The sequence below is a fragment of the Rhincodon typus genome, chromosome 6, assembly GCF_021869965.1.
Source record: "Rhincodon typus isolate 14 chromosome 6, sRhiTyp1.1, whole genome shotgun sequence".
Lineage (NCBI taxonomy): Eukaryota > Metazoa > Chordata > Chondrichthyes > Orectolobiformes > Rhincodontidae > Rhincodon > Rhincodon typus.
The window spans coordinates 2,317,692-2,328,565 of NC_063337.1; the positions used below are offsets into that span (position 1 = coordinate 2,317,692).

Here is a 10,874-nt window from a genome sequence, read left to right on the forward strand (position 1 = left end):
AACCCCAAGATCCCTCTGCTCCTCCACACTGCCAAGAATCTTTCCGTTAACCCTGTATTCTGCTTTCAAGTTTGTCCTTCCAAAATGAATCACCTCACACTTTTCAGGGTTAAACTCCATCTGCCACTTCTCAGCCCAGCTCTGCATCCTATCAATGTCCCTTTGTAACCTAGAACAGCCCTCTGCACTATCCACAACTTGATCCACCTTCGTATCATCCGCAAACTTACTAATCCACCCTTCTACTCTTACATCCAATGTTTGACTTGCTCCTTTTCCCAACTGCACCAGTCTCAGACTGATCTCTTTCCTCACTATCCCCCTGCATCCCCCACCCACCGCCAACTTTACTAGTTTAAATCCTCCCAAGCAGCTCTAGCAAATCTCCCTGCCAGTATGAGTCCCATTCCAATTCAGGTGCAAACTGTCCTTATACAGGTTGCTTCTACCCCAGAAGAGATTCTAATAATCCAAAAATGTGAATCCTTCTCCCCTGTACCAGCTCCTCAGCCACGTATTCATCTGCTCGATTCTCCTATTCTTACTCTCCGTAGCTCGTGGCACTGGGAGTAATTACTCTCAAGGACCTCCTTTTTAAATTCCTGCCTATATTCTGTCTTTAGAATCTTGCCCTTTTCTCTACCTATGTCATTAATTCCAAGGTGTACAATAACCTCATGCTAGTCCCTGTCCCCTTTGAGAATATTCTGTACCCTCTCCAAGATATCATTGATCCTGGCACCAGGGAGGCAACACACCATTCTGATTTCTCACTGTCGGTCGCAGAAATGTCTGCCTGTGCCTCTGATTAGAGAGTCCCCTATCACAATCGATCACTTGGAAGTTGGAGTACCCCTCATTACATTAGAACCAGTCTCGGTTCCAGAACTTGTCCTGAGAGTAGTGCAAACTGAGGCTAAAGATAATTATAAAATAAATACTCAGGGAGGACCAACAAAACATTTTATTTTAAAGTTCACGAGAAATGTCCCCAAGGAATTGTTCAATAGAGGCAGTAAAGAGAAACCTGCAATGCTTTCAGTCCTGTGTTTAGAGGAGAATCCATTTCCTGGTTAGAATGTGGAACTTGCCATGGCAGGCAGTGGTTAAATGGTGAACAGCTGAGATGCATTGAAAAGAAACAAAAAGAGCTGAAGGAGAAGTGAAGGGATAGAAGGATGTGCTGGAAAGATAAAGTTGGAAAAGGTGTGATTAAGAGCAGCATGGAGTGTTTGACACGAATTTGACACAAATTGTACCTGGTCTCAGCTTGGCCCCTCCCCTGACTGTTGGGCCGAGGTTGGGATCTCAACTCTGTATTCCGAAAACCTCCTCAATTCTACAAACCATAAGACAGGATTCCACTGGATAACAATTTCACAAACTGTAACCCCAGTTCCCTGGTGTGGGAATGGTCTGTGGAAATCCAGCACTTTCCACCCCAGAGAAGGAGGGAGTGAATCAGCTGAAAATCTCAAGATGGAGGTTGATTTTGCCAGGGTGGGGGGAGGATACACATCTTCAAGGGTCATGGAACCGATACGTGTGGAAGGATCAAACCTGAGGGGCTAAATGGCCTCCTGTTCTTGTCTGGAATAGAGCAATCATCAGCCGTTCAAAAAAGTCCATGCCTCAAACAGTGTCAGACAGAGGGATCTGAACAAGTCAGGGTTAGGGTTGTGGGTGCTGGCTGGAGGAGAAGGCATGCATGCACTTATGATCGGACTTTTCTTCAAGATCTCTTGCTCCCAGTGTCAAATTTGATGAATAAACTGAATCCCTGAATTTGAAGAGCACAGAGAGAGTCAAAGGCCTTTTAGATCATCCACTGGTCCTGGTCCTGCTCTGCACCCTCCATGTCGATCTGCAGGAACAAAAGTTTTAGTGAGTTACTGTCACATTTCAACATAACAATGAATAGAGAAGCTTTCCCTGTAGTGAACTCACCAAGGCTCCTTAGACAGCTTCGTCCAAACCCACCACTATTTCCATCTAGAGGGACAAGGGCAGCAGATACATGGGAACACCACCCCCTGCAAGTTCCTCTCCAAGCCACTCACCATCCTGACTTGGAAATATGGGTGTCACTGGGTCAAAATCCTGGAATTCCCTCCCTAAGGATTTTGTGGGTCTGCCCCTAAAGCACACAGATTGCAGCAGTTCAAGAAGGCAGCTCATCATCATCTTCTCCAGGGGCAACTAGGGATGGGTAAGAAATGCTGGCCAGCCAGTGATGCCCATATTCCCTGAACAAAGAGAAACAACCTCATTAGAGTTGGGGGTGGAAGAAAAAGGTGTAGTTGGGTGACTCGCAGAGCACTTAGAGGTAGCAACAGTGGATGTCAGAAATAGGTGGATAGTGACGGTGAAAAACAGACCAATGTGATAGACCGTGATAGCAGATATCCTGACTGGAATAGCTAAGAACAAGGGCAGTCATTGCTTAAAACAAGCAATCAGTCGCTTGGTCCCTTATTAGCACAAGCAGAGAGTGCCTTTTTAACAGTTTTGCTGGGAACTGGAACCAGGGCTGAATGTTGAGGTTATCTAGGCCTCATAAACAATGGACCCCAAACCGCAGTGCTGTGTTTCTTTAAGCTTGTGCATTTCTCATTGCCCTCTCCCCACTTCAAAAGCTGACTCACTTGTGACAAACACAACATAGCAGCCCTCTCGATAAACAATTTCTCCAACAGGGTACAAGTGATCCCACCCTGCTGTGCTCCAGCACCCACCCCACTGGCCATTGCCCTGCTCACCTCATTTATCTCTCCATCATCTGGAGACTCATTGTAATCATTCATCTCATCCATGTCCTGCATGTCTTCATCTTCCTCAGAGTCCTCTTCACTGTCCTCGTCATCCTCATCATCCTCCTCTTCCTCATCATCATAGTTCTGCTGTGAATGATCCCAACATGGCATCAAACAGAAAACAGACTGACTACACTTCCTCATTGCACACCACACATTAAACATTTAAGCAGTAAAGTCTCAGATATATATGGAATATATTCTATATAGCCTAATTACACTTCACGTTGGGCATGAATCTTATATAAATGGAAGAAAACTGCAGAAAGCTGCAACACTGGGGGATTTGAGAATTCTCATCTGTGTATCCAAGTTCAGCGGATAATAGGGAAGGCAAATAGAATGCTGACCTTTATATCAAAGGGAATGGAATGTAAAAGTAGAAAATTTTTTGCTAAAACTGTACAAGACACCAGTCAGACCACAGCTGGAATACTGTGAACAGGTTTAGGCCCCTTATCTCAGGAAAGATATACTGGCATCTACTCCAGAGAAGGTTCACTGGCTCATACCAGGTCTGGAGGGGCTGTGTAATGAGGAGAGGTTGAGTAGGTTGGGCCTGTACTCATTGTAATGTAATAGAATGAGAGGTGATCTTATTGAAACATCTTAGGTTTGACAGGATAGATGTGTAGAGGTTGTTTCCCCTTGTGGGGGAGTCTAGGGCCAGGCGGTATCATCTCAGAATAAGGGATCACACATTTAAGACAGAGATGAAGAGGAATTTCTTCTCTCAGAGGGTAATGAATCTGTGGAATTCTTTACTGGAGAGATTGGGTCATTAAGTATACTCAAGGCTGAGAGAGCCAGATTTTTAATCAGGAAGGGAATCGAGGGTTATGGGGAAAAGGGTATAAAATGCAGATGAGGATTATCCGATCAGCCACAATCTCATGAATGCAGGAGCAGACTCAAAGGCTGAATGGCCTACTTCTGCTCCTATGTTTATGGTCTAATGGTCTTAGGAGGAGGCCATGTAACTCCTTGAGCCTGTTCCACTGTTGACTTAAATCACAATTAATCTGTATTTTAACTCCATTCATCCCAGCTTGGTTTTATAAATATCATGATCTTTACCCAAGAAAAATCCAGCAATCGCAGTTTTGAAATCTTCAGTTCTTTTAGCCGGAAGGACACTGGTCACTCACTGTCCTGACTTGGAAATATATCACCATTCCTTCAGGATCCTAGAAACCACTCCCACCCTAACAGCATTATGCATCTACCTACAGCACATAGACTGCAGATTCAAGAAGGCAGCTCACTACCACCTTCTCAAGGGGCAACTACAGATGGGCAACAAATGCTGGCCCAGTCAGTGATGCCCAAATCACATGAATGAATGATGAAAAAAAACTCAATGCAGTCCTTTAAATACCTCAGTAAGATCACCACTTAATCTTCAAATACAATTGTTTCCAAAAAACTCTGCTGAACTCCCTCTTGTGTGGTGAAGTCACAGATCATAGGGCTGCTCCCTCATTAGAGAGAGACAACTGATGGTGGTTAAACCTGAATGTCATCACATCTCAGGTGAGAGGACAGCTGCAGAAGGAGACTCCTTCATGGAATCTCAGCCAGTGCAGGAACTAAACCCACGCTGTTGGCATCACCCTGCATCGCAAACCAGCTGTCTAGCCAACTGAACTAATCAACCCCCTATAAGGAATGGGAACAGGAATTGTCCCTAGACTCCTAAAACCTGGTTTTACATTAAATATGATCATGCCCAAGTCCTGACATCAACTCTGCTTTTCCTGCCCAGTCTCTGTAGCCCTTAATTTCCTCTGAGATCAAAAAATTATTGATAAAAACATAGGAAAAAAGATGCAGGACCAGGCCATTTGGCCCTTTAAGCGTGCTTTGCCATTCATTTTGATCATCCACGTCGATAATTTGTTCCTGCTTTCCCCCAAATCTCTCAATCCCTTTCATCCCAAGCGCTATATCCAACTCCTTTAAATCATACAATGTTTTGCCCTTGACTGCTTTCTGTGGCAGAGAATTCCACTCTCTGGGTGAAGACATTTTTCTTCATCGCAGTCCTAAATCGTCTACCCCATATCCTTAGACTGTGACCCCTGGTCCTGGACTCCCCAGTCATTGGAAACATCCTTCCTGCATATACCCTGTCTATTCCTGTCAGCCTTTTATAAGTTTCTGTGAGACTGCCTTCTCATTCTTCTAAATTCCTAACGGATTCAGATGAATATCACAGGTTCCTTAGGGTGGAGAATTCTGAAGATTCACATATCTCGCTGCAATGATGTTCCTCAAATCATTCCAAGATGGACAACCCCTTATGCTGAGTATCTGCTCTGTTCTTGTCCAGCATTCCCCAAACTTCATCATGCAAAGAGATCTCAGCAAATCTAACAACAAGCCTTATACAGAAACCCAGGGCCCAGTCAGACACTCACCTCAGAAGCAGGCTTTCCAATTGGGACCAAAGTATTGTTCTTCTCAGCAATACTCTGCAACTGTGCATGGGATGTGACAGGGGAAGAGAGAGAGAGAAATAAAACTTGTAAAATCGGATGACTGAAACCACCATTCTGAAATTGCAGCTCCCTCAGCCCTATTACTCATCAGACCTGAGTTTCCTCAACATCTGACCCTAATCCCTCACACTGCTAGGAAGATATAGCACAACCAGAAATATCTTTCCCCGTAAGAGTTTTAATTTGTTACAAATTTAAACTTTAATTGTTTCCTCCTACTAACCTCAATTATGTGAAGAGCTGTTTAAAAATCACAGAATTGTAATGTTGGAGGAGGCCTTTTGGCCCATTGTTCCTGTACTGGAAAGTGTTTTGAGTACTGCTTCATACTGAGGACATTCTCTGCTTAACTTTCATTCCAAATGCTAGAAATTAGCCTCTTCACAGCTGGGATCATTTCCATTCTATTCAGGTCACATCATTTACCTGCAGAAGGACACACCTACACACACAGCCTGGATAATATCAAGGTTTCACCTGATAAGTAGCAAGTAACATATTTGTGCCACACAAGTGCTCAAGAGAGAATCTAACCATTGCCTCTTAACATTCAATTGTGTTACTATCAAAGAGTGCCTCACTTTTAACATTCTGGACTAGCCATATAAATATTGAAAGAAGGCAATGGCATAGTGGTATTATCGTGAGACTATTAATCCAGTGATCCAGGTAACATTCTGTGGGCTCAGGTTTGAGTCCCACCATCTGCACCATTTGAATTCAATAAACGTCTGGAATTAAGCATGTAGTGATGACCATTAACCAGTGTCGATTGTTGGGAAAATCCCATCAGCTTCACTGACATCCTTTGGAGAAGGAAATCTGCTGTCCTTACCCAATCTGGCCCACATGGGACTCCAGACCCATAGCAATGTGGCTGACTCTTAACTGCCCCTCGACAATTAGGAATGGGCAACAAATGCTAGTTAACCAGCGATGCCCACATAACATGAATTTAAAAAATAAACTGACAGACTGAGGTTAAAAACACACATGCACACACACGGACACTGACCCAAGCCTGATGCTGGTTCTCTTGTTGTTGGAGTTCATTTTCATCCACACATGGTCGATCGAGGTTAAACCATAACGACTCTGTCACTCGGGGAAAGAGTGAAGGAAAAAGTGTTGACATCCTCAAGACAGAGAAAATAAAAGGGCAGTTAGAAACAGAGAAAGTGGAGATGCTTCCCATCCTTTGTGGATTTTTACACACTTGGACAGGAAGTGGAAATCTGTGAGCTTTGCAGTTTCTCCCCCAAAAGCTTAAAAGCAATTAATTTGCTCCATGACCAGGCTGGATGCAGTCTCTTATAATGTCAGCATTTGAAATGCTATAAGGGCAATGTGGCCAGGTAGGGTAGATAGGCAGAAACATTCCCCTCACTTAATTAGGGAAGGTAATAGTGGTGCAGTAGTAATGCCACTGACAAATAATTGTCAGAATCCCAGGCTAATGTTCTAGCAACTTAGGTTTGAATCCCACTGTGACAGATGGAAAAAACTGAATTCAAATAATGAATCTGGAATTAAAAAGCTGATTTAATGATGACTGTTGTTGTAAAAACCCATCTGGTTCACTAATGTCCTTTAGAATTGGAAATCTGCCGTCTTTAGCTGGGACTCCAGACCCACAGCAATGTGGTCAACTCTCATTTGCCCAATAAAAACCGAAAGAACTGCGGGTGCTGTAAATCAGGAACAAAGACAAAGTTGCTGGAAAAGCTCAGCAGGTCTGGCAGCATCTGTGAAGGAAAAAACAGAGTTAACATTTCGGGTCTGGTGACCCTTCCTCAGAGCTCTTATTTGCCCTCTAAATTGACCCAAGCAAGCTTCTCAGTTAAGGCAATTAGGGATAGCCAATAAATGCACCCTTTCAACCACAGAAACATCCCATGAATGAATAAACAAAAAGACTATAGATAGAACATAGAACAGTACAGCACAGTACAGGCCCTTCGGCCCACGATGTTGTGCTGACCTATTATCTTATTAAGATCAATCTACCCTTCATACCCTACATTTCACTATCCTCCATATGCCTATCCAAGAGTCGCTTAAAAGTCTCTAACATATCTGACTCCACTACCACTGCCGGCAGCGCATTCCACACGCCCACCACTCTCTGTGTGAAGAACCTACCTCTGACATCTCCCCTATACCTTCCTCCAATCACCTTGAAATTATGTCCCCTTGTAACAGTCATTTCCGCCCTGGGAAAAAGTCTCTGACTATCCATTCTATCTATGCCTCTCATCATCTTGTCTCTCATCATCATTTCTGTCAAGTCACCTCTCATCCTTCTTCGCTCAAATGAAAAAAGCCCTAGACAAGAGGGTGAATAGTTGTTAATGGGGACTGTTAGTGACTAACAACAGCGGGTGTGTAATGGCAGGCTATGTGGTAACAAGGCCTGGTGTGTGGGGTAGGGGGCTGGGACATGGGAGAGTTTAGGCCGTAAAATTATTGAACTCAATATTGAGTCCAGAGGGCTGTAGGGTCCCCAAGCGGAAAATGAGGTGCTGTTCCTCCAGCTTCCGTTGGATTTCACTGGAACACGGCAGCAAGCCAGAGACAGAGATGTTGGCCAGGGAGCAGGATGGTGCATTGAAGTGGCAGGCAACAGGTAGTTCAGGGTCTTTTTTGCATAGATGTTCTGTGAAGCAGTCGCCGAGTCTTCGCGGATATGTTGTAAAAATGAGACATTTCATGAGTCACAGAAAACTAGCATGCAGGCACAGCAGACAATAAAGAGAGCAAATGGAATGTTGGCTTTTATAGCTAATGGAATGGAATACAAAGGTAAGGAAGTATCGTTACAACTATGCAAGGCATTGGTGAGACCACACCTGGAGTATTGTGCACAGTTTTGGTCCCTTATTTGAGGAAAGATGTAATAGCATTGGAGGCAGTTCAGAGGAGGTTCACTAGATTGATCCCAGAGATGAGGGATTTATTGTATGAAGGGAGAGTTCATGAAGAGTTTAGGCCTATACACTGCAGAAGTATGAGGGGAGATCAAATTGAGGTATTCACGATGATAAAAGGTGTGGACAAAATAGACGTGAAGTGGATTCTTCCTCTTGAGGAGCATTCTAAGATGAGAGGTAGCAAACCTAAAACAAAATTGTGGGGAACTACTTCTCCCAAAGGGTTGTGAATCTGTGGAATTCACTACCCCAAAGTAAGTTGGATGCTGGGACAGTGAGTAAATATAAGGAGGAGTTAAACAGATTTTTAGTTGGTAATGGATTGAAGGATTATGGGGAGAAGGCAGGAAAATAGAGGTGAGGAATATATCAGCCATGATCAAATAGCGGAACAGACTTAGAAGGACCGAATGGCCTAGTTCTGCCCCTATATCTCGTGAACTTAAGGGAAAACTCACTTCTTCAAATAACAGATTAAAGCCAAATGCAATTCCGTCCACCAAATGGAATTGTTACAGATCAAAAGCTGACTCTGATGCTTTTTACTCAAGCAAATAAATTCAGGGATATGAGGCACAGGCAGGGATATCAGTCACAGATCCAACACCATGCTGTGGTCCCGAAGAATTTAGAGGGGCTGAATGGCTTCTTGGGCACTTACCTGCAGCAATAATGGTGAGGAACAGCAACCCTACCTAAATCTCGAGGACGTACAGCACAGGAGGAGACCCTTCAGCCCATCGGGCTTGGGCTAGCAGGAGGAGGCAGTGGAGGAGGCGGGGCTGCAGTGGGAGGAGGCGGGGTCTGGGTTTAAGGGTGGATCTGGGCCTGGAGGGGGCGGGGTCTGGCTGGGCCAACCAGGTGCCGCCGATCTCCCCGTCCCGCTCCTCTCCGGCCGGTAACCCCCGGCCCAGGCCCCGGTGTCCGCCGCCCGCTTTAACTGCCGCCTACCTTTGTGACCGCCGGAAGTGGTTCCGCCGCTGAACACCCTCCCCCGAGGCAGATGCGGGGACACCGAGCGGCAGGGAAATAGCCCACTTCCGGTTCCGGTGGCCGTGTGCAGCGCTTCCCGGGTCCGGGTGGGTTTAAACTCTGTGCGGAACCAAGAGTTTGTAGCAGGGATAAATATATTCCCCACCTCCATTACCCTGCTCTCCCTCAAATGGTATACCTCACCCCCTCAACCCAATCCTCAACAACTCCCCACTAACATCCCCTCTATCCTAGACCACATCACCTTTTCCACTCTCTCCTCGTTCTTTCTTCATTCTCCCTCCACTCCTCCTCACTCCCTCTTCACTCCTCCTCACTCCCTCCACTCCTCCTCACTCCTTCTCTTCACTCCATCTCACTCCTTTTCACTCCTCACTCCCTCCCCTCCTCCACTCCTCCTCATTCCCTCTCTTCACTCTTCCTCATTCCTTCCACTCCTCCTCACTCCCTCTTTCACTCTACTTCACTCGCTCCACCCCCATTCCCCTCTTCAATCCTGCTCACTCCCTCCACTCTTCACTCGACTCATTCGACTCCTTACTCCTCCTCACTCCCTCGACTCCTTACCCCCCCACTCCTAAATCACCCTTCGTCCTTAAACCTTCCCCCCCGTAGCACCCCTTCCCTCTTTATTCCCCATGATCTGCTCTTGCCCAAAAAAAACAAGTTCATTAACCAATAAGCTTCTTACTCATGGAATTTCAAATCATGACATTTCATTTTATTTTATGATCGTCTCTGGTCATGTCCTTTACTCACCAGAGTGCCGTAAAACTTACTTAGGAAACAAACCAAGCCAAGCAAAAAGAAACTTGCAAGCAACTGAGAAGACAGAAATTTTTGTTGCCTTGAAAAAACAATTTCTCACATTTACGTTGAATGTTTTCATTTCCAGTGCCTATTTAGTTTTGTTAAGGAGCTGATTTAAATTTTTGTATGCACTCAATCCCACATTCCTGTCATATGGGCAGGCCGTACAGATAGTTTGTTGGGCGGGGTGGTGGTGTAGATTGGAGGACCTCCAGTTAAGGAGGAGATGGACAAGACCAGGCTGTGAGCACTTGACTGTCTGCCCCTCTTCTGTGTTTACATCCGCATCTGAGTGCTCCGAGAGAAGGAACTTGCAGTGTCCCGAAAGATGGAACTTGGAGAGTCCCCTGACACAATAAAGGTCTTTAGGGACCAGTGGGCACCACGGGGCTGTGATACGTCATTTTTAATTTTGATAACTTCTGTTGATTTGTTACAGTGCTTCAGCAGGGACTGTCTAGACCATGAATGCTTCTTGATAAAGCAGAAATCAGCAGCTAGTCCCTCATGTCCTCCCTACCCTCCATCCAGTGGGACACTGTCATCTCAGGTTAGAATTTCGAGGAGCAATCAGGTCTGAGGTTATAGTGAACAATCTGCTCATTCATCATCCTATGATGCAGCTGTCAATTGGATCAGTCTGGAACACTCCCAAACTGACATCACCATCCACTGACTCAAGCATAAAATCCAGGCTGATAATCAGGCTGAAAGCAATGTTGAGGGAGCGCTGCACTGTCGGAGGGTCAGTACTGAGGGAGTGTGCACTGTCGGAGCGTTAGTGCTGAGGGAGTGCCGCACTGTCGGAGGGTCAGTGCTGAGGGAGT

The 10,874-nt window shown here is 45.3% G+C and overlaps 1 protein-coding gene across 4 annotated transcripts; it reads right to left on the minus strand.

The window, feature by feature from the left end:
- Positions 1–949: 949 nt before the first annotated feature.
- anapc15 (anaphase promoting complex subunit 15) lies at positions 950–9,317 on the minus strand. 4 transcript variants are annotated; one of them, XM_048597791.1, is made up of 5 exons: positions 9,196–9,317; positions 6,330–6,450; positions 5,234–5,293; positions 2,760–2,897; positions 950–1,864 (listed from the first exon to the last, which is right to left on the minus strand). In XM_048597791.1, the coding sequence occupies exons 2-5, from the start codon at positions 6,447–6,449 to the stop codon at positions 1,817–1,819; spliced, it is 366 nt and encodes a 121-aa protein (XP_048453748.1). In that variant the 5' UTR covers position 6,450; positions 9,196–9,317; the 3' UTR covers positions 950–1,816. The 4 variants fall into 4 exon arrangements, with proteins under 4 accessions (XP_048453748.1, XP_048453746.1, XP_048453747.1 ...); XM_048597789.1 differs by having other exon boundaries at positions 2,760–2,900; XM_048597790.1 differs by lacking the exon at positions 9,196–9,317 and adding an exon at positions 8,906–9,189.
- Positions 9,318–10,874: the final 1,557 nt, after the last annotated feature.